Here is a 23761-nt window from a genome sequence, read left to right as displayed (position 1 = left end):
AAGCACAATAACTTGAGACAACAGTAAAATTAGGTCTACACTTCTGAAACATTTATTAGAATATTTAGGTCTCAACCATTATAACAAATGACATTGGTTATTACACATGAGCACCTTCTGGATAGGCCACTCAGAGAAACTCTCTTTGAGGGAAAGGAAAACATCAGCACAACCACATTAAATGGAAATTAGTTTTCACTTGAATTAAAATGACTCCAATGTTGATTGACTTTATCCTACATTTTTGACACGATCCACAACAATGTCGGTAAACATTATTCAAGTAAAGGCTTGGGCTCGAAGCCCCATGATGGTTCTCATTACAGTCCTGTAGTTCATTACACTAGTAGGAGGGCTAGTTACACACTCTGGTATTTCAGTGGAATAAAACCCATAAGTGTTCAGTATGTGTCTCTCTGTCCCTTTAAAATACAAAAACAAAAATGAAACAACCGCAACAAAAATCACAATAACACTTTGCAAAGAAGAGCAGGGTTTGGGAGCGGACCTAAGCCTTAGGGTTTAGGTAGATGATAGCTTCATCTCTTTATGCTTTTGCATTAATAATGTCGATAAACTCTGGTTTCAAGGAAGCGCCGCCCACCAGGAAGCCGTCCACATCTTTCTGAGAAGCAAGCTCCTTGCAGGTCCCTCCAGTGACAGATCCTGAAATGGTGGACCAGACAGAGTCACATTTTCACCAAAGATTTTTTTTTTTTTTTTTTTTATGTTTATAGGAAAAGGTCTCTAAATCTTTTGAAATGTCAGCAAATCCATTCCTAAGAGCCCTAATGCAGGCACCCTCACCAGTTGTTTATAGCAATATAATTACACTAGTATCATGTTGGAATGCATTTATAAATGCAAAGCACCACCCACATTAGATAACTCATTTGCATACCCATAATGCCTTTCACGGTTAACATTGTTTCAGTCACCACCAATGAGGTACTCACTCAAAAGTCACAGGTTTTGACTTTAACATGTGTTAGACCAAAATTGTCTCTTTTAGTATTTGTCCAGAAGGTTTCCTTTAAAAGGAAATCCCTCCATTACTGTTAAATAACAGAAAAGTATATATTAAGTCTTTCTACTTTTTCTTTAAAGCAAATAACTATTTAAATGTTCTTTAAAACATTAAAAGTGATTTAAACTTTTACCTTTTAAAAGGCCAAGTTCATCTTACGGCCCATTGCTAAAGTTAATGTTTGGCCCTGCCTGTGCCAACCTAGTTGAAGTCATTTTTATGGTGTATTGTTTTCTATATAAAATTATCCTTAAAGAAAAATATTCTGTGGAAATGATTTTTTATAGCTTTAATATTGACCGAGTAAGGCCATGTCAAAGATTGAAATGAAACTGATAAATGTTGTCTCATAATTGGATTTTGACCAAGACCAAAGTTGTATTTCTGTTTATTAAAGTGTGTTGAAATGTTTGTTTCTAATTGCATCCAGTAGTCAAATGTTCCTTAAGAATTCAGGACTTGGATACGTTTTAAAGGCTTATTTAGCCTTTGGTTTTATATTTTCTTTCTTGGGCGATGCAATAACTAAGTGATACAGTTATAAACTACACAATGTCAACTATGTAATGTTGAATATTAAATAAAATGAAAATTAAAAAAGTCCCATTAAAACAGTTATAAAAAGATATCTTGTAACATTTTAAAAGCACGAGGTTGACCTCTTACAGTAAAAGCCCCTCAAGTCTGATGGGTGACATCACTGGGATGTGTTTGAATTTGCATAATAATACATTTCACATGCTGAACTTTCACCTCGGGTCTGTTTCAGTCACCATGAGTGAGATACTCACTTAAAGTAAAGAGGAGGAGTCACTAGATAAGGGTCAAGTTAAATTGTCTCTTTACTATTTGTCCAGAAGGTTTCCTTTAAGAGGAAGCCCCTACAACGTTGTTAAAGAAAGAAATAAAAATGCAAACTTGTAGAAATAAAGTGCATCCAGAAGTAGGTTCATGCATGTCCTTGTTAAAGTGACGCTTTGAAACACATTTTTAAACAAATTATTTGCAAACAGGTGACATCACGTGATCAGTTATGCCGTTACACCATAACCATTTAAGAAACATTTAGGAATTTCAATGCTTGACCAATACCGGCGATCATTATGAATCCAAGAACCAGTGTTTATAGTGGTTTAACTAATCTCCAATGGGCTTTTACATTTGCACACATTTTGATATGTACAATGTATAATAAAATAAAGGAAGAGTAGTGGTGAATGGTTTCTTATTGGCCGGTTTAGCCAAGCCCTCCATAAATCAAACAAAACAAGCAAATAAAAATACATTTGGAAAAAGTTTGGTTCTCCCATCAATATTAGACAACATTGGAAGGCTATTAAATTTGCATACCCACAATGCCTTTCACTTTAAATGGTTGTTAGATGTTATTCATACACAAATTAATAAATTATCTTAATTAAAAAGGATTAATTTTTAACTATATTATATGAATGAGTACACATTCTAGGAATCCCATAAGAAACCGTGGTATACTACATTTGTTTTCACATGACTTCAACCACAGCCTCCTTAAAGTTCTTAATTTGCCAAGAGTGAGGAAGGTATTCACAGTGAGAGGAGAGGTTTCGGGATAAAATTAACCATTTACAGCTTGATAATGTTATAAACAACACTGTTAAGTATCTATAAATTTATAAGTGTTAAAAACATTTCAGATATTAGTAAACGGTGACGATGTTAATTATAAACACCTCATTGAAACTAATATAGACTTGAAACTTCCTTAAGTACTGAACATACGGTTTAGTGTGTTTATGTAGTTCTGTTCTATGAATATAATAAATCCTTACATGATGTCTGCATATTAATAAACTATGGCCAGTATAGACAAGGCTGAACTGTAAATCTTCCTAAAGCAGCCATGAAGTAACCACTGGCTTAACTTAAACCGAACTTTACTATTTGTTCAGTAGGTTTTCTACAAACTAAAACTTATCCGTAATCATAAACCGAAAGATGTGCAGTGAATAGTCGCGTATGTATTCAAAATTCAAAATACTGCAAATCATTGGCATTCAAAAAGACCCACCTCCATAAATGATCCTGACGGAGTTGGCGACAGCTTCGGAGACATTGGCCTTCATCCACTGCCTGAGCTTGTCGTGCACCTCCTGAGCCTGTAAGAACAGCAGAGAGGGTTACTGAGCTAAAAGAAACCTGGGAACATGTCTGAAACGCCTCCATGTTTCAGGTCAAACTGCGTGTCTGTACCTGCTGGGGTGATGCAGTTTTTCCAGTGCCGATGGCCCACACAGGCTCATAAGCAAGGACCACTTTGCTCCAGTCCTTCACGTTATCTAAAAGAAATGATACATTCTATCAAAAACAAGTAATGTTTTATTATAACACACACATATATGCCTCACTAAACTAAAAGATACCTGCAATGAACTTGGTCTGTGAAAAAACAACTTTCTCAGTGATTCCGGCCTCCCTCTCATCCAGCTTCTCACCGATGCAGGCGATCACGCCCAAACCGCTCTCAAGAGCATGAGCGACCTTCTGCCCAATCAGCTGTCAGGAAAAACAACATCCAGGGAGTAAGATCAGAAGATGCAGAGGATTTATTAAGAGAAAAGATGACCGATTATCATTGCTTGTGTGTTACTGTTAAATACTATTAGGCTTGAACATAAACATGTATTTTATTTTTGATCTTGTCAATTTTGCAAATACCCTAATCATCTTGCCATTTTAATCACTTAAAACAATTAAAAAAAAAAAAAAAAAAAAAAAAAAAAAAAAAAAAAACACAAGAATGTTTTTGTAATTTTACTGTTAAAAATTGTCACCACAATAAATGTACTAAAAGAAAACTCAAACATAGCGCTACTATTATCTCATTTTTGTCCTGAGACGGTATGGGCAAGTTTGCAAATTAATTTGCATAAACAAATGCTTAATTAGTAGATGGTGCTCTTAATTGCAACATGTTCACATTTGCATAAAACATTTCATTAATCTTCTATTCACCTTTTACTTCAGTCACCATGAGTGAGATGCTCGCTCAAAAGGATGGGTCAGATTCACTGCAGGAATACTAGCTAAAAACTTGTTCTTTCAGTATTTGTCAAGTAGGTTAACTTTAAAAGGAAGTCCATTTAGAAAAGTTAAAAAGATATTTTAAAATATTAACACATATTGTATTAATTTAAGTGCCATAATTATATACAGAATTCATCTGTATAGTATATTCATAATACAACTTGCAGTATATCATGCTTGTAATATTTAAATATTTGTAAGTTACATCCATAGTACTGCCATATTTGTATATTTATTGTCCTTTTAACATTTTGTAGACACTGTATAACATGTACATACTTTTCATTGCACATTTGGTTAGACGCTGACTACATTTCATTGCCTTGTACCTTACATAGTGGGAAGTCATGGCCTAGTGGTTAGAGAGTTTGATTCCTAACCCTAGGGTTGTGGGTTCAAATCTCAGGCCGGCAATACCACGACTTGAGCAAGGCACTGAACCCCCAACTGCTCCCTGGGCGCCGCAGCATAAATGGCTGCCCATTACTCCAGGTGTGTGTGTGTGTACTTTGCACTTCCTGTGCAATGATAAAGTTGAATCTAATCTGTAGAAATATGTGGTTTATGTCTTGTTCGGAAACTGTATGCCCGGTGATTAATAGGTGACATCACTGGGGGGCATGTTCACATTTGTATAATAATGCATTTAAAGCTGCAGTAGGTAACTTTTGTAAAAATGTATTTTTTACATATTTGTTTAATCTGTCATTATGTCATGACAGTAGAATATGAGACAGATAATCGGTGAGAAAAAAAAAAAAAAAAAAAAAAAAAAAAACAAGCTCCTCTGGCTCCTCCCAGTGGTCTTATTGCCATTTGCAGAAATAAACGCTCCAGGTAAGAAACAACCAATCAGAGCTGGGGTCCCTAACTTTTTTTTGTGCTCAATTTACAAAATTTATATAATAAGAGAGTACACCATGAATCCATTTTCCAAACCGTGTTTTTAGCTTGTCCTGAATCACTAGGGTGCACCTATAATAAGTGTTTATATTCGGACTATTTTAGATTGCTTCGGGGGTACCGCAGCGGAGTAACCCAGTACCTTTGTGATTCTTCATAGACATAAACCGAGAGAAGTAGCTCCGGCTAAGATGTTCTTCTGCAAGACGCAAGCAGTTCTGTTTATTAACCGCTAGAGCGTCAAAAGTTACCGACTGCAGCTTTAATGTTTAACTTCATCCAGCTCAGGTCTGTTTCAGTCACCAGCAGTGAGATGATCACTTAAAGTAATAGGCAGGATTCACTAGACAAATGTTTGACTTCAATTTATTTTTCTTATGTTAAAGAAAGATAATGTTTAGAAAAATCAAGATATTAACTCATTTAAACAAATGAAATTTAAAGTCTGTCCTTTTGAGGAAAATTCCAAATTTAATTATTTGCTGTTTTGTAGACTGACTGGAGGTGTGAGAAACTTCAAGACAAAATTATCTTTTAGTAATGCCACAGGTAATGGGTATGACATTTTTAGATTTAGGCAGGAAGTATACTTGGTATGCACAAAACTCAACAACTGCTATAAATCAATCCACACACTAGGGACAGTATATACCCGTTGTTTCAGTTTCAACACCGACTTAAAATACACTTCAAATAGTTAATGCATATCACATAACGCGTTAAAGCACCGAGTTACCTCATCACTCTCTCCAAACACATGGCGCCTCTCAGAGTGACCCAGAATAACCCAGTTTACTCCACAGTCCTTAATCATCGCAGGGCTGAAGGAATAAGACAAGTCAATTATAGTGACAAGGGAGTACAACTTGAAGATCGTATTTTCATTACTTGATTATATTGCGACTCTTTTTCTGGACAGTAAATTGGATGAGGTGTACCTGATCTCTCCAGTGAAGGCTCCCTTTGCAACCTTGTAGCAGTTCTGTGCAGCCACCTCAATGTTAGGATTCAGCTTGGACCTGGAGTAGTCCAGGTAGATGGATGGAGCGCCACACACAACCTCTGTGGAACAAACAAACAAAACCAGCCAAGTTAAACCACCACTGGAGAAAATAAATTAACAATTAGTCACTGCGAATAGCATATTGAATATAATTTTTTTTAAGCAAGTAAAAGGCCTATTGCACATGTCTTAGTGATTTTATAAAGTAAGAAACAAAAACATAACTTCTTATAGACATTAAGATGAATATTTACTGGACTGAAGCAAAAATGTTAAACTGGATCAAATCTGAATCCAAACAGGTTCTTAAGTAACATTTTTTTCATCTTTCAGGTTCAATCATAAAATTAAGCATTTAAATATCATCTTACTAAGACATAATATTGGGGAACATCAAATTACAGTTGATATCTATATACACTTTTTGCATGTAGTCGGTTATAAAAATCAGATTTACATTACAAGCTGTCAGAACGATTATATTTTGGCCATATAAACATCAGCACCAAACAGCAGATTTTGCTCCTCAGTTTGGGACGGACCACTTAACAAAACTTTACCTCCTCAAGTGTGAACAACATAAAACAAGATTAAATAAGCAGTTACATTTATTAAAAATAACCACATGACTACTATGTCATGTGTCAGATTTTACTTCAGAGTTAATGTAACTTTTAAGGTACTGTTGTATTACAACTGGAGGTGGCATTTATACTGTAAAATTATCAAGGGTCAGACTAATTTAAGCTCACTGTAAAGGGCACTTCATCCCCCTTGATAAAAAGGTCAAAGGTAAAGTTGCTCATATGACCGCATACTACAGAGGCCACGAAGCAAAGCAAAAAGGCAAAAGCTGGAGATGTGGCAGTATGACCCCTACTAAAGATATTATCGCTCTTTTTAATGTTATGGTTCTTAATAAATAGCATAAGATAATAAAGCACAGTTCTGTTGATAAACCAAGTATATGGATCATCCTGTCATTTGATTTGACAAGCCGTGAGCATGCACACGGTGTCTACGTGCTGGAAATCACACACCCGATCTGAAGCTTTAACCTTGAGTCACGACACATGATGAGCATCAGACCTTCACTACAACAAATAACGGTCAGTCGACTCGTTTATACAGCGAATAGTGCTTTACACCGACTGTGCATTCATAAAATAAACTGTTTAGGACAACCCTTCTGTCTGGTTACTGATTAATCCTGGTGTTTATGAGCTCCAGATTGACTGTAGAAAACTAATCTGATAAATACAACGAGGAAGAGCATCTTAAATGATGATCTTAAATACAATGCGACCTGTCAAAAGTCACGCGTGAATGTCATCTCAGGGTCAGTGCAGTGAGTTGCACAACCCCTGAAAGGCCTGTGTTCGCAGAGGCGTGTGATTGAGTCTAGTGAAGAGGAGACTGAAGCAAATACGCACCGGTGTCTGGGTTGAGTTTGGCGTTATTCAATGTATTGGCGAGCTCTTCAATGCTCTTTTTATCGCCGTTCAATTTCCAGTTGCCACCGACGAAAAACTTCCTGCCAGTCATGACTGCAAAACGTTACTCTCACCAGAAAATACTAGGTACAAGAATAAACGAACTTCCGGTAGAAGAGACACGAGACAGCGAGGAAGCGCAGGCTACTCGAGTTTATATAAGGCTGGCTGATAAGTTCCGCCCCTCGGCGCTTTCGATTGGTTCAAAGATTACACGCCTTGCCAAAATAAAAGTCCTTCGATCACAGAGGAGAGATCACATAATGCCCAGATGTGTTTTTATTATTATTTTTACTCATGATATTATACGACTTCTACTATGTACATTTTATATACAGAAATGTAAATATGGGAAAATAAGACTTTTTCAATTATAAATACAGAAATTCATAAATGCCTAATAAAAATAAAAAATCTGAAAAATATTCGTAAGCTTGTCTTTTGTCGTGTGTCTATTTAACTTTTTATGCCATATTCACGGAGCGTGGGCAATTATTAATATTTTAAAATAATTTTTGTCTCATAACTGCACTAATAATGTATAACTTTGAAACACCCAAATCAGAGCCGTTTGAAGAACATATTTAACGGCTCTGACCCAATTGAAATAGCAGAAACAGAACCAGTGGACGACGACATGTGTTTATTGGCGGACAATGTCTTGGAGGTGGGACTAAATTAGCATATCCGCAATGCTTTTCGCCATGTCAACTATATAAAGACATTTTCCATTATTTTAAAGTCTATAAAAAATGATATAACATGAAATTCACAAGTATTTATAAATGAAATAATTATTTCAATTCAGAAATCAGTATTCTAATTTATTTATAACTTATTGACTTAAATAATGTAGTCACCATAATCGATATTGCTGTTGAAAGTAGACAAGTCTTTTCGTTAGGCGATAGTAAACGGAAATTTGCTCTTTTAGTATTTGTCCAGAAGGCTCTCTGTAAAAGAGAGCCCACCCTTTACCAGTAAAAAATAATAAATTGCAATATTCTTTGCATTCTCAAACGATGAACAAAAATATGGTTTCATAATGGTGAAGACGTTGCAGTATAATGATACTCTGGTTGAGTCATAAGCGTCAGCATTGATTCGTTACATTTAATACAGATTTAGTGATTCATTACTTTCCTACGAAACACTATAAAATACATATAAATAAATACCGAGAGATCTGAAAGTAAATTATATAATAAACGTATAGCTGCTGTTTTAGCTGCGTAGAATGATCAAATCCTTTTGAAATGCAAATCTTTGAGCTGGAATCGAATCGCGCAGAGAATGATCATAGCAGAAGAACACGTTTATGTTTACAGCAAGAGTCCAGGTCGCTGTGCGGAACACTAGAGGGCAGTATTGTGACGCTGCTTTATCAGTAATGTCGAGGCAATCATTGTCAAAATTAACAATAATCAGAATTCAGTTTACATGTGTCATTCTTTACATTTGTTGTTTTTTTTCCCGTTCTTTCTTGTTATTATATTTTATCCAAACCCAGACTTGCGGACTAATGATATTTTCGTTATTCTGAATGAACCACCTCACCCGGATCATTTTAGTTGTTTGAACTGAAATGCCAACAAATATTGCACAAGACAAGGCGTTTGCAAAAGCTTAAAGTCGAGAGCGCGGCCGACTGTGAATGGTGTGAGAGGTGGCGAGAGGAGGAGTAGCAAGTAGCACGGAGTTAAGGAGTGCGTGGAGATCTCACGAGCGCCACACACTCACGGAAACACAACCACAACTACTTCCGCCCACACTAAAGATGGCGGCCTTCTTCATGGAGAATTTAGCCGAATCTTTAGGTTCCTCCGAACCGGCGGTTCGATTGATTTTGTCGATCTTATTAGGTAAGTGAACGGCGCACTAGTGAGATCTTTTAGGCTCTGGTGAGAGTTTGTAATGAGTGTCGTTAGGAGTCATAAAAACGTGGACAGTTATGTGGTTGTATTAGAAGTGTGCTCAAGTCACACAGTTGCCCACTGTGCTCCCAGCAGCCCTAAAAACACGTCTCCAGCACCTACTCTCTCCATTCACACCGACCCTAGCCAAAATCAAAGGTCGACCAATGTGACCTACATGTCAGGCGAGGTTTCATGGTTAGCTGCACACATCTGTTGTGAATCTTCTGACTACAAGTACTTTCAGACTCGTTAGACCTTCGCATGACAGCTGTCTTTATTTTGCTACTGAATTTGAGTAGTTTGATCTACTGTTAGTTGTAACCTTTCAATGCAAATGAAGCTGGGTTTCAGGTGACCCGTTGATATAGGGATGTGAGAGCAGATAGCAGGGTACTCTGTACTTTGGTCAGGTGCACTGCAGTGGACTGCTTCTAACCTCTTAAACCAGATGAATGACACATGGGCTGCTGGACCTGGATAGAAGCGCCTGTTTGATCATTTGCATGCTTTCAGCTCAAAGACTGTTACACTGTTGTCTTTAAGGCTTAACAATGTAAGATCTATGGTAGCCTCAGAATGATGCCTATTTATACTGATGCACACTTTCCAGGGCTTTTTTGCTTGATGCATGAGTCAATTTCTATTGTAAATCTGCAGTTAATGTAACCCTGATCTTAGATATTTATTCATGAACGTGTGCAAATGAAATGCAGAGCTATGTGTCAGAGAATGGTGACTTACTACACACTAAAGTTATTAAAGGCATCAGAAAACACTGAAAAACAGACTAGTGTTGCACAATATATTTTTACATGCTCGCTTAAAGCAGTTTTATCATTTGATTTCAAGTGTTTGTTTTAAAATTTTATAGAATCTTAATAGCAATCATAAGATGGGAATAATCATCAGCTAGTATGAGTGTCATTCATAATTTCTATACTGGTCCATCCCTAAGATCACACCGCTGTAGGCATCCGATGATAATTTCAGAAGAGTTCAGTTTTTCTTCAGAAATCTTTTTTTAAATGTATAAAAATCCTAGTTTGACTTTTATCTGACCACACCCTCACAACAGACCTTTCACATTCCTATCTGTCAAAGCATTCTCTGCTGTGCCGCACCCTCAAAAGACAGTTGTTATGTGCCCTAAATGTGTGTTTATTTGACCGTGCAATTGCATCGCCTCATATGCCTAATCTGTTTCTCTCTGTTTTCCCTGTAGGTTATCCCTTTGCTCTGGTGTACCGGAGGTTTTTATTTCATCAGTCTGCAACAGTTGTTCATCTCTTCCACACATTCTCTGGGCTGGCACTGGCCATGTTTAATTTTGGTGAGAGAGAAGGATGCAGGGAAAGAGTGAAGAAGTGAAAGATCTGATAACTAGTGTCTTTACAGCTGTGACGTCTTTAAATTAGACCTACTAGCTTTTTCTTAGCTATATGCTATTGGTCATGATAACATGAAAGTCAGTGGCTTGTCAGTGTAGTGGCTTTTGGTCCATATTTAGACTGGAGCATTTCTACTGTAGTTCAGCTCCCCTAGTTTCTCTAATCTTGAAATTGCTTGGTTCACACACATGCGATTGTTTCTCATCTCATGACAAAAATGAGAGCGTTCTCAGTATTAAACAACATCACAGCTGAGGGGTTTTGATTTTCTCACCAGTCATCTTCTCAAATACAATCTGTAAATTTGTGCTCGAGTTCAAAACATTTTCACTGAATGGGAGTTTTAAAAGGGAAGATTTACAATACTTATGTAATATCACAGTTCTATTTCAGACGGGGGTTTTTTTTCTTATTTGGTTGATTCAGTCAAAAATATGATCTTTGGCAGATTTTTATAAATGTTCTTTCTCAGTTTCTTGATTTGAAAGCACTTACTATAAAATTAGTAAAATATTACACTACTGTTTAAAAGTTTTATTTTTATTTTTTATGTTTTTTGAAAGACGTCTCATACTTATCACAGTACAGTAATGACACAATAGTATTGTGAAATATTAAAATTCAGTTTAAAATCATTCCAATATGCTGTTTTGCTCCTATTATTATTATTATTATTATTGTTGTTGAAAACAGTTGTGCTGCATATTTTTTTTTTTCTTTGATGAATATGAAGTTCAAAAGAACAGCGTTTACTTGAAATAGAAATATTTTTGTAGCAGTGTAATTTTTTTTTACTGTTACCTTTGATCAGTTCAATGCATCCTTGATTAATAAAAGTTTTTGTTCCTTTCAAAACAAAACAAACAGAAAGGGAAAATAAATACTGATCCAAGACTTTTGAACAGTAGTGTATATTACTCATAAAGTTAATAAACGAATAGTATTAAGGGTTTTTATTTTTATTGTTTATGGTAACATGTTAGATGTCCAATGAAAGTGCTTTGGCTCCTGTCAGATTTCCTCCTGGAGAATGTTTCACTTGTTTGACACTGAAGGTAGAACTGTGCTCTGTAAAGTTATTGAATATTTAGTGTCCTTGAGAATAATGGTGGAAAATAAAGGGTATCCTGTCTAACTGCTCTGCAGTCTGTGGTAATGATTTCCTGATGACCATGGCTTTGTTATAAAGAAGACTGTGACAGAGTCATGAGGTTTTGTTGCCATGGCGTTAACCCCTGGTGGTGAGGCTGTAGTTAATGGGAATATGAGTGGCAGGTTGAATAACAAACTAATGAAAACCGATGGGTGTTGAGTTGGGAAATGTGTAAACTAACTTGTTTATTTGATTTCTTTGTGCTGCATGCGGATCTAACAGCAGGTCTGTCTCTCTTTGTCGTTATCTGCAATATTTTACTTGTTTGTTTTATTTGGGTATATCACTCTGACTTGTTTAAAACAACAACTTTTCTCTCTTTCTGTCATTTCATAAGACATAGTTCAGACAAAAATTATAGTTTTCTCTTTCTCGGAGTCATTTATTTACAGTCATCTTCAGTAGATCACAAAAGAAGAATTTTCAAAGAATGTCCTAGTCGCTTTTTACTTTTATTCCATGTAACGAATGTGAATGGAAACTGGGTCTGACAGGCTTCAAAATGTCAAAGAAATGCACCACAAAATATAATTAATGTACCATAAATGTAGTTAATACAACTATATTTCAGTCATAATGAATTCATACATTATGTGTGATGAATGTACCAAAATATACGTAAATGTCGCTTCAACATTTCATTGAAGCTGTACGGTGTTCACAAAGGTCACACAGACTTCAAATATAGCACGTCAAACACCACTGGTCCTCACGTGTCTCATGAGCAAATATCTTTTATGTCAAAGGTGCCACATTTGGTTTGTCAGCAAATAAGTGCAAGATTTCTTTCTGTACCAAAACTGCCGTTTGATTTCAGAAAATGTAGCTTAGAGTGCACTTTCATAGACTTAGAAGCATCACTTTTATTATACTTTTAGTGGTGTATGTTATTTTGGAGTATGACATATGTACCCATTCGATTTCATTTTATAGAAAAAGAGAGACCTTCAAAAAGGTCGTCACTCATTCAATATAAAAGAAAAAAAATCTCCTTTTGTGTTCAACAGAAGAAAGAAAATCCTACTGGTTTGAAATGACGCGAGGTTGAGTAAATGATTACAGAGCTGTCATTTTGTCAGAAGTATTCTGTTGAGTTCTGGTTCTCCACATTGTTGATAAAGTGTTGTATTGTTGTATCTCATGGTCAGCTAGTGCTGGAATGCAATAACACCATCTCTCCGTGTCCTTCTCTCAGGGTCTCAGGTCTGTCACTCCCTCTTATGCGTAGTCATTCAGTTCTTGTTGCTGAGGCTGATGGGAAGGACAGTCACATGCGTTTTGAGTAGCTTTATCTTTCAGATGGTGAGAAAACGCACACATTCTCTCTCACACACACACACTATCTCTTTATCTGTTTTTGAACTCTTGATGTGATCTTGTGCATGAAATGTTGCAAGCTTATCAGTGCCCAATTGGACCGTGTATTTAACCCTCATTTCTGTGCATGTCTACTGTGGTAAAATAAGAGTGAAAAAGATAATAACATGTGCCACTTGAATTGCGATTAGGTCAGAAGAACCTAAAAGATGGTGAAGGGAAAATAAGAGCTTTAACACATAAAGCTCTTTAGGGTCGCTTTAACCCCAGATATTGACTTTACTGTTTTAATCTCAACAGAACCTGAAGGTATTTTCTGTGTTTTTGTGTGGCAGATGTATCTGTTGATGGGTTATTACTACACAGCTACAGAGGAGTATGATATCAAATGGACCATGCCTCATTGTGTCCTAACGCTCAAACTCATCGGTATGATACTTGCTTTTAATTCCCAAATCTTGATACACCCCAGAACAAAGATATTTACAGATTGATTCTTTTTAACTATTTATCACAAGGCACTGAAAGTAAATCAACATTTACAAACACTCACAAAATACCATGGTGCAAAAATGGCCATGTAGCATGAATCATTTTCATTGCAATTGATCATGTCATGCCAGTACTGATGATGATTTCATTTTTCTCATTGCAGGTTTAGCACTCGATTACTACGACGGTGGAAAAGAAGAAGTGAGTGAGACTTAATGAGCTGCTATTAACTTCCACCATTTCTGTCTTCCTTTGCGCTGTTGTTCACCTAGTATCCTCCTATTATTATCTCCCTCCGTTTCCTCTTCCCGCATCACTCTTTGCATTTTTTATGCATGATTTGAGCACAAGGAGGAACTGATGGGGAACCACTTAGTATCTTCTTCAGTAGTGTAGGAGCAGTTCTGCTAAATGACCATTATGGATCAGTGTAATTATGCCTGGCAAGGTGAAGTGTAGTGAAAGTTCCCTGAGATGTAATTGTGTAATCTGTTAGCTCTCCACAGCAGTCAGCTCATATGTGGCTCAGATTAAACACCTCTGTCCGAAATATTAACAGTAGCCATGGCTTGACCCAGTTGGCTTCTTCATGTGATGGTGTGTAAGCAGTTATATCTCTTTTGATCTCTCCCTCATTACTGCCACCCTAGAAAGGTGTTTCTCACTCATCTTAAAGCAATGTTTGTTTGTTTTTTGAGGGTGTAAAGATACCAGATGTACCAGATGACCGATGATAGACCCTGTTTACACCTGGTATTAACTTCGTTCTCAAGTGTTCAGATAGAGTAGTAGTTCTGGAGAAACAAACTGTCTGAATTACACTGCTCTCCAAATGTTTGGGGTCAGTAAGAAATGTTGTTGTTTTTTTTCTTTTTGAGAGAAAATAATACTTTAATTCAGCAAGGATGCATTCATTTCATCAAGAGTGAAAGTAAAGATGTTTATAATGTTATGATAGAATTTCAAATAAATGCTGTCCTCCTGAACTGGTTGGATGTGGAGGAGGGCAGACAGATATGAAGGGGCAAGATTATGGATGATCTTGAATCATAGTGAATCAGAGAATCTTAAAGTCAATGCGAAACTTAACCAGGAGCCAGTGAAGCTGCTGCAAAACAGGGGGGGATGTGGTGAAAGGAGGGGATTCTGGCGATACAGGCGACTGAGTTTTGAAGCAATTGAAGCTTATAGAGGGATTTGTGAGGAAGACCAAAGAGAAGAGAATTACAAAAATCAATGCGGGAGATGACAAGACTGTAAACAAGAATAACAGTAGTATGAGAGGTAAGGTAAAGGGCGAAGGCAGTTAATATTACAGAGATGAAAATAGTCGGACTGGATGATTTTATTAATATGTGATTGAAATGACAGTGTACTTTCTAAGAGGACACCCAATCTCTTAACCTGAAGAGAATGGAAGACATGAATTATTAACTGAAAGATAAAAACTATTAGTTTTGGATAAAGTTGATTTAGTGCCAACTAGAAGAATTTCCATTTTGCCACTGTTTAGATTGAGAAAATTAGAAGAAAACCAGCATTTAAATTTGTGGAGTCAATGAGAGCGGAAGGAGGGAGAGTGGAATTAGGTTTAATGGAGAGATAGACTTGGGTGTCATCCGCGTAACAGTGGAATAGGAAGTTGTATTTCTGAAAGATATTGCCAAGAGGAAGAAGATAAATGATGAAAAGAAGGGGACCCAGGACAGATCCCTGAGGCACACCAGTATTAACGGAATAATTAAACATTAGAATGATTTCTAAGGGATCATGTGATGCTGATGAATGGAGTAATTGAATAAACAAAGCATGGAAATAATCAGAAAGAGTTTTATTGCCAAGTATGCTTGTGCATACAAGCAATTTGTTTCAGTAACATAAGCTTCCAGTACACCGAGACAACAACAACACACAGATAAAAAACATTCAAATAGAAAAGTTATTTTGAATTGTAATAATATTTCACAATATTTCTGTTTTGATAGAATTAAATGCTGCCTTGATGAGCATAAAATACATATTTCAGAAACAAAAATGTCTTACCAACTCCAAACTTTTAAATGAAATGAGTTATGTTTTTCGATGGATTTTATCTTCTACAGCCAGTTCTAATTTCCCAACTCCTCTCTTTTAAATCATTTGCTTTTATCTAACAGTCTCAGATGAGTGCAGAACAGAAGAAATCTGCCCTCAGCTCTACGCCATCTATTTTGGAGGTCTTTGGTTTCTCATATTTCTATGGAGGCTTCCTGGTAGGGCCTCAGTTCACACTGCTAAGTTACCAGAAGCTGGTGTCTCGAGAGATGTCCGATGTCCCTGGACAACCACCCAGTAGGTAAGTGCACAAGCTTTCACAGTCTAACAATCCCATCTCAGACAGATTCTTTCAAACCAATGGTTTTACCTCTTGTCAACAGTTGTTTCTTACCATTTAGTGGACACTTTTCATCCAAAGGTATTTTCAGGATTAATTTGTCCATTATGAGGACAATTCCTGTTTTGTTACTTTTGTTACTTGCTCAAGGGCACTGTGATTATGAACAAGTCTTAATAACTCATTTGCTCTTTCAACATGCCTAATCTTTTTTTTTTTTTTTATCTTCATCCATTAGGCTATAGACATTCCTATAGGCACTGGATGCTCTGATGTTATTGACTGGCTGCACAACTGGCCCTAGAATTAGAAAATCTAATTACAAACAAGATATATTTCTTGTAGAAATTAGTTTTCTTACTGCTGAAAATGAACATTCTGTATTTAGTTTTTTGTCAATGAATTGCAGCAGTGAATAATGGATCATATCATGAGGAAGATAAATGATTATCAATGCATGAAAAGTTAATCGAAATGCAGACACGCTCTTCCAGACATTTTTTTTTATTATATCCCTGTATGTGAGCAGAGACAAATCATACAGAACAGTGAAACCATTCACAATAACATTATGCAGAAAAAAAACAGTCTTTGCTCCCATTGTTAGTCGCCACAGAGCTCATTTGCTAACTTTGTTGAATTTGGCGTGTGCACCCATATCACGGCTCCAGTTGTTGCTGTTGAATTATATGTTTGGTCCCAAATGCAAGTTATTTTCAGTGTGAACAAGATTTAGGCCACACTGTTTTGACCACAACCTAACCAATACTGTTAAGGCCCATTATAATACTTACAGTCCTCTGATAAGTAACTATTTAATTTAACAAATGTTTCCTCTTTTTGCAGTGTGGTTCCTGCACTGAAGCGATTTGGTTTAGGTCTGATCACCCTATCAATCTTCACGATAGGTGGGGTGCACTACACAGATAACTACTTCTTAACAGATGAGTTTGAGGTGAGTGTATCAGTGGATTGTGACTGAACGTAGACAGAGTCACAAAATCACAGTGTATTATTTAGGTTGTACCTGGATCTCGTGAGCCTCCACTTGATTTTGTGCCAGGATCATTTCAATCTGGTCCCGATGTCACAGAAAGTTCCCGGTCTGAACGAGAGCGCTCTTTAAGTCTGTCAGTTACCGTTTTGGCAGCTATTTATATATTCTTGGAAATAGGAAACCGGTGCCTCAAGTCATATAACTACTTTTTGAACGCTGCAGAGGAGGTAGTTAAAATGAGTTCACACAAAGAGTGAAAAATCTTGAAAATGATTCATTGTTAGGGCTGTTCATATTCAGCAGACACTCAGTTGTATTCATGTAATTGGTTTAGCTTATCAAATGTCATGTAATACTATTCAGCATGCATTCGAGCAAATTTGAATAAATCGTTAATCATAAGTATTTATTTGTAATCGTTTTTTAAATCATGTTTTCATATTTTGGATTGAACTGAACATATGGAACACACAGGGCACACTCAGTCCAGCTGTGCACAAACACACACACACACACACACACACAAACACACACACAGATAAAGGACACTTTAGAAATTGTAAAATGAAAAGAAAGCAACAGTCCACCTAATCTAGAGATGGGCTGTTTAAAAGTAACTATTCAAAATACATAATGAATTAAAAAAAAACACAACACTCAGTACTGAACTTTCTGCTTATGATTATTAAGAAAATCTTCAGGCGGTATCCTTTGCAATAACCGCCACACATTCAGATAGACGCCAAACCTGTCTAATGTCTTTTTCAAACCTGCTCTACTGCCTATTTCTTAAGAAAATAATTGAGAAGATTTGAAGAATTTTCACGGAACAACTTCTTGGAATTTATCTTAAGAAATGTCTTACCTTCTTTCTTTAGATTTTTTGTGATATATATAATTTATCTATATTATTTTTTGGATTGTCTTTGTACGGCAAAATCATGTTTAAAATGAAAGATTTGGCTATTCATAATTCATTGGTAGTGATTAATTCTTTTCTTATCCTTTGTTTTGATCTGTGTTTCAGGCACATCCATTCTGGTATAAGTGTGTGTACATCTTAGTGTGGGTGAAAATAAACCTGTATAAGTACATCAGCTGCTGGCTAATCACGGTGAGTAAACAGCACAACCCAAATCCCCCATTAAGAGCACACTTGAGGTAATTGAGAGTCATTACGCTTCATGCTGTGAACCCTGTCAGTGTATCTTTACTATCTTCTTAGAGTGGTGTTAGCTGTGTAACAAGGCAATTACAAACAAGGCATGGCCTTATTTTTCTAGCTGAGAATGTGACTCTGACTACTAGACGTGCAAATCTAGCTAAACCTGTTCAGGTTGTGGAGACGTTGAACAGGTTTTCTGGCTTAAATCTATCCATAGATTGTGTGTGTGTGTGTGTGTGTGTGTGTGTGTTGAAAAAAATACATTTAAATTAAAATCTTAATTCTGAACAGTCTGCTGTTTTATTTTGGAGCCACTGTAGCCTTCACTGTAAATCCTTTATAAGATATTTGTAAGGAATCACTGAATGCAGATTTTTTTATCTCATATGTTTATATTCATATATGTACATACTTAGGAAGGTGTGTGTGTACTCTCTGGGCTGGGCTACAATGGGAAGAACGAAAAAGGGGAGCACCAATGGGATGCCTGCGCAAATGTGAGGGTGTGGCTATTTGAGACCACACCCCTCTTCACAGGCACCATCAATTCCTTCAACATCAACACAAATGCTTGGGTGGCCAGGTATGCACATGCTTTTATAAATGTGACATTTAATACAATTTCAAAATTGTATTTTCTTTTTTTTTATGTGTGTGTGTGTGTGCATCAATACATTTTCTCTCAATTTCTCTTTTCTTTCCTCGCCCTTCTTCGGTACAGGCATGTCTTTAAGAGGTTGAAGTTTTTGGGTAACAAGCTGTTATCTCAAATGTTCACATTGTTTTTCCTGGCGATCTGGCACGGCTTGCACTCGGGGTACCTCATCTGCTTCTCCATGGAGTTCATCATTGTCAATGTGGAGAAGCAGGTAACCATGGCAACATTGCTCTACCAGACTTGAGGCTTGAAGTTGTTTCGAATCCAGATGACTAAAGTCTTTGAGTCACTTACTTTCATGCCAACTGAAGGCAGATCTGAAAGTTTACAGCTTTAAAGATATAGAGCTTCTGAATTTAGTAACTAAACTGAGAAAAATTATTTGAAATGATAATCTTGCTCTTATGTAAGTGATGGAATGAAACAAACTGCATTCCAGGATCCTTATAGATCAAAACTAAGGTATCAGTCATTAAATGTATTTTAAACCGCTTACACAGAGTATATATACACACACACACACACACACAGAAACACACAATACTGTTCATAAGTGGGTTAGAAAGCTTTTTAAAGAAAGAAGTCTCTTATGTTTTCAACACGGCTCCATTTAGTTTGTCAAAGATACAGTAAAAACAATAATGTTGTGACATTATTTTAATATATTATGCAATATAATTTATTCCTTTAAAATATAAGTTATTCAGCTTTGAAGCTGAATTTTCAGTCTCATTACTCATGTCACACGATCCTTCAGAAATCATTCTAATATGCTTATTTTCTGCTTAAGAAACATTTCTTTTCAATTTTGAAAACAGCTGTGCTGCTTAATATTTCTGTGGAAACCATTATACATTTACATTCAGGATTCTTTGAATAGAAAGTTCAGAAGAACAACATTTATTCGAAATGACAATATTTTATGACATTATATACATGTCTGATTTACTAATAACTTTAAAAAAAAATCAAACCAAACTTTTGAACAGCATCTAAAGGTGCAGTCATTGAGATACTAAACTGCATTTTCAGATTTGGAAACAGATGGTGATATTCAGCTGGCAATGACAGTATGGTACTTAAGAATGGCAGTTGCAGTTGTTGCAAGTAGTTTGCTTGTAAAATACTATCTTACAGGTTGCAGCCAGCTGTGAGTATGTGAGGACGCATCTCACCCTTGTAGTCCTATTCTAAAAATGACAAATGGTGCTCGCGTCAGAAAATGTGAGACATCAGTAGGCATTAAATGAAAGTCAATGGAATGTTTACGAATGACGTGTCCTGTCTGAGCCAAAGCACATTTGTTTGATGAATGTTGATGGTACAGCTTGATCATTAACCTTCTCAGGAGGAAAAGAAAACAAGTAGAAATGTAATATTGTTCAGGCAACTCTGGCTCTAGGCGAGATCGAAACACTGTGCATGTTTACGTGCGGTATGTGTCCACCGGTGCAGAATGAGTGGAGCAAAGTGTTTTCACTTGATTTTTTTTTTTTTATGGGAACTACGTGACAGGCTCATACAGGGAATCTGACAAAGGAACAAAGCAAGCAACATTTTTAATAGCATTTATTAATCTAGGTTCATGTTAATGAACCCTTTTCACAGACCGTGATGATGAGTTTCTAAATCTAGTTTATTATATTGTTTAGAAAAAAAAGTATTGTACATTTATAACTTCTGTAGTATACAATCTATAATGTATACATACTATACAATCTCACAATATTTATTCTTAATGTTAATTTATTTAACTTAAATTTGCTCTGCGCCGGTGGACACATGGCATTAGACAAAGGCTTTAGAAAGTGGATAAAAATATTAAAACTCTTTTGTAAATATTTTTGCAGGCCCAGTCACTGGTGCGGGACAGTCCTTTGCTGGCATCTATCGCTCAGAGTCATCTGTATCCAATTGTTTATGTAGTACAGCAGTTAATTCACTGGCTGTTTATGGGATACCCTCTGATCCCATTCTGCCTCTTCACTTACGACAAGTGGCTCAAGGTGTGTACTTACTCCTCAGGGCTTCGTTAGTCATGAATCTGACGTTGGATGTACACGATCCTTACCTCCTGTATCCATCCATATTGTAAAGTGTTGCAGGTGTCATTTACTTTTTGAACGTTTTTGTTTTCCAGGTTTACTCCTCTATATATTTCTGTGGACACATATTTTTCTTCATTGCCTTTCTTGTCCTGCCATACCTCCGCAAGGTGTTCGTGCCTCGAAAAAGAGGCAATGAGAAGAAGGAGGATTAATTAAAATGGTAAATTTAGAATCTGCCTTTTCCAAACTCTACTGTTTGTGCCACCTGCCTGTTCTCGCTGTTTTTCTGAGTGTGACTGTGTCATCTATTCTTTCCTGTGTTTTCGGCAGCAGTGAATTATATTCAGTACTCTTATAAGCACCTTCACAACGTCTCAATTTCCAATTGGAAACTCAAAATATTCTTTGATTGGTTTATATTTCTGATTATTCTTTTGTGTGATCCAATGTTAAAGATCACGGAAATCATTCTAACATCGTGATTTGGTGTTCAAGAAGCATTTCTCATTGTTATTAATGTTGGAACAGTTGTGCTGCGTAATATATTTGTGAAAACCACGATAGTTTAAAAATTTTTTTTTAAGGATTCCTTGATGAATAAAAAGCATTTTTTTGAAATTGATTAAATAATAATTGACCTCTAGTTTTTGAACGGTAATTAATGTCACTTTATCTATGTTACTGAATGTGCTAAAAACCATAAATTCAAAAATGTATACAAAAGCATGAAAACAAATCAACACACCTGCCAAGTTTTATTGATTTTTAATCTTACCTGATGTTTTGAGCAGAACCTACTGATACATACAGTTAAGTTTGTAATTATTTAGTGTAGTTTGGTTAAAGTTAAGATAAAGGTAAATATCTAAAAGTGCGAGAAAATTGTGTACATAATGCACATCTTTCTTTAATTGAAAGATGTGCATTATGTACACAATTTTCTCGCACTTTTAGATCGAAATGTTTTTTGAATAACACTGAATCTCTTACTGAAAGTGCTTTAGATGTGACTGTGTGAAAATGTAAAATTAACCAACTTATTCCTCTTTTTCTTACACAGGTTTGTTTGCAGCTGTCTAAGTTTGACTGAAGTGAACTGTGACTTTTAAAGAGCACCTGAAGAGGACAAATTTTAAGGCCTTTAGTAATATATTACTATTTACATACAGCACTGATGGATGTGTACAAATATTAGTCCGATGGAAGGATTTTCTCATTCTTTGGGAGTTGTGGTGGACTATAATGAAGGTTGAAAGCTACAGAAACACAAGCTTTTCTATGGTTCATTGTTTGTTAAATAAGATTTACTGATGTTTGGTGGCTCGAAATAGTTATACTGTATCTCATACCATTGCACTCATTACTCAGTAATGATCTCATTTCCTGTTTCCGGTCTCGTCAGAGAACTGGCATTTTGCTGATGGAAACAAATGAGATGTATTGTTTTCCTTTGCTAGGAATATCTCAACCTCACTTTCCCTTAAAAAGACATTGAAATGTGAAACAAACAAAAGAGTGAATGGTGACACAGCATCGCCTGGCATTGTAAAAATGAATGTTTTTCATTTTTATAAATTTTTTTTTTTTTTTTTTGATCAGACAACTTTAGATGGGGATTATTCTTTTTTTTGGGAATGGGTTTTATGGTAACTACTTTTTTTTTTTTTTTTTTAAATAGCTTTTTTGACACTTTAATAAAAGGATCATCATTCTGTCATCTCATACTCTCACTCCATTTAACACAGTCTGTCTATCCATCTGACACTTTCCTGTTCACAGCATTTTCTCCAGAAAATATTTTTTGTCCAGTGTGTGAGCACCATCAAAACAGAAACCAGAGTAACATTAACACTACTAACCAGAATCATGAATATGATGGTAAATTTGTGTCAGTATTATTAAGAGCAGAGTATTTAAATTATAACAAGTAGTTTAGTGAGCAGTCAACTCAGCTGTGCACACTAATGGCTAAAAACTGCTGTGTTATGCTGTGTAAAATCTTTAAAAAGTTTCAGTGTGTATTTTTCATTACATATCAGGATTGTTTTTTCTTTGCGATCTGCTCTCAGTAACTCTTACGCATATTTGCCTTCATATCTGTTTTGTATGTCATGACATATTGAAGATCCTTGGCACAAATACAGGCCTCCATCACTCTTCAGTGAGGGCTAAAACCTGCACCCAGATTCAATCCAAGGGAGCAGAGGCTCACTGTAGCATCAGAGTTGAGTTGTTTTATAATATTTATACATGTGGTTGCAAATATTATTGATGTAAAAATTGTTTTTGGGAACAACTACTTCTGCCTTACTGCTACCAAATGTACAAAAAAAAAAAAAGTGAGCGAGAGAGAAAAAAATAACTTTTAAATAAAGCCGTTTTTGTAATATTCATTAAAAATGCTGGATTTTAACAAAGTCTGCTCGAGTGTGTTCTGGTGATTCGTGGTGTCAGGGTTTTATATATTTGTCGGCTGTGGGAGCCGATATGACGTCATCTTGCAGTCTGGGCCCTAGAGCTGAAGCACAGGATTGTGATAGTGAGGAGTTCAAGCGCGTTCACAGATGACATTCAGTGTAATCTCCAAGTGGGAAATAAATGTGTGAGTTTGATGATGAGAAGGAGTATATACCAGCTTCCAGATGCTTCCCTCAAAGCCAGAGGTATCACACTGGCAGCCACCTCGCTGATTATTTAGGGACCGCTAATCCGGAAGAACAAATACTATGAGCTCTGCGTAGCTCATTAATATTGAGCAGGA

The 23761-nt window shown here is 36.2% G+C and overlaps 2 protein-coding genes, 2 non-coding genes and 1 pseudogene across 5 annotated transcripts; 4 read left to right on the top strand and 1 right to left on the bottom strand.

The window, feature by feature from the left end:
- Positions 1 to 29: 29 nt before the first annotated feature.
- Positions 30 to 7637, bottom strand: LOC128030767 (triosephosphate isomerase B). Its single transcript, XM_052618710.1, has 7 exons — positions 7433 to 7637; positions 5935 to 6058; positions 5733 to 5817; positions 3430 to 3562; positions 3260 to 3345; positions 3078 to 3165; positions 30 to 666 (listed from the first exon to the last, which is right to left on the bottom strand). The coding sequence occupies exons 1-7, from the start codon at positions 7542 to 7544 to the stop codon at positions 548 to 550; spliced, it is 747 nt and encodes a 248-aa protein (XP_052474670.1). The 5' UTR covers positions 7545 to 7637; the 3' UTR covers positions 30 to 547.
- Positions 995 to 1049, top strand: LOC128031235 (U7 small nuclear RNA). Its single transcript, XR_008188073.1, has one exon. It is a non-coding gene; the product is annotated as a U7 small nuclear RNA (small nuclear RNA).
- Positions 1854 to 1910, top strand: LOC128031236 (uncharacterized; annotated as a pseudogene).
- Positions 7638 to 8409: 772 nt separating the features above from the next.
- Positions 8410 to 8463, top strand: LOC128031234 (U7 small nuclear RNA). The gene has a single exon (XR_008188072.1). It is a non-coding gene; the product is annotated as a U7 small nuclear RNA (small nuclear RNA).
- Positions 8415 to 23418, top strand: LOC128031117 (lysophospholipid acyltransferase 5). Of its 2 annotated transcripts, none has more exons than XM_052619353.1 (13): positions 8415 to 9354; positions 10631 to 10738; positions 13145 to 13251; positions 13602 to 13695; positions 13922 to 13959; positions 15915 to 16093; positions 16979 to 17087; positions 18157 to 18243; positions 18711 to 18877; positions 19016 to 19163; positions 20803 to 20958; positions 21093 to 21220; positions 22061 to 23418. In XM_052619353.1, the coding sequence occupies exons 1-12, from the start codon at positions 9270 to 9272 to the stop codon at positions 21210 to 21212; spliced, it is 1398 nt and encodes a 465-aa protein (XP_052475313.1). In that variant the 5' UTR covers positions 8415 to 9269; the 3' UTR covers positions 21213 to 21220; positions 22061 to 23418. The 2 variants fall into 2 exon arrangements, with proteins under 2 accessions (XP_052475313.1, XP_052475314.1); XM_052619354.1 differs by having other exon boundaries at positions 9313 to 9354; positions 10631 to 12174.
- Positions 23419 to 23761: the final 343 nt, after the last annotated feature.

Source organism: Carassius gibelio, chromosome A16 (assembly GCF_023724105.1).
Source record: "Carassius gibelio isolate Cgi1373 ecotype wild population from Czech Republic chromosome A16, carGib1.2-hapl.c, whole genome shotgun sequence".
NCBI lineage: Eukaryota > Metazoa > Chordata > Actinopteri > Cypriniformes > Cyprinidae > Carassius > Carassius gibelio.
Note: the sequence above shows the minus strand (reverse complement) of the source record. Positions and strands in the feature narration are given on the sequence as shown.

Excerpts from the sequence above, each read along its gene's own strand:
- LOC128031117 (XM_052619353.1), top strand. The coding sequence starts at position 9,270 with ATGGCGGCCTTCTTCATGGAGAATTTAGCCGAATCTTTAGGTTCCTCC. Across the intron at positions 18,244-18,710 it reads TCAGCTGCTGGCTAATCACG|GAAGGTGTGTGTGTACTCTC; the intron begins GTGAGTAAACAG and ends GTACATACTTAG. Across the intron at positions 20,959-21,092 it reads CTTACGACAAGTGGCTCAAG|GTTTACTCCTCTATATATTT; the intron begins GTGTGTACTTAC and ends TTTGTTTTCCAG.
- LOC128030767 (XM_052618710.1), bottom strand. The coding sequence starts at position 7,544 with ATGACTGGCAGGAAGTTTTTCGTCGGTGGCAACTGGAAATTGAACGGC. Across the intron at positions 3,346-3,429 it reads ACAGACCAAGTTCATTGCAG|ATAACGTGAAGGACTGGAGC; the intron begins GTATCTTTTAGT and ends CATTTCTTTTAG. Across the intron at positions 3,166-3,259 it reads AAACTGCATCACCCCAGCAG|GCTCAGGAGGTGCACGACAA; the intron begins GTACAGACACGC and ends CTGTTCTTACAG.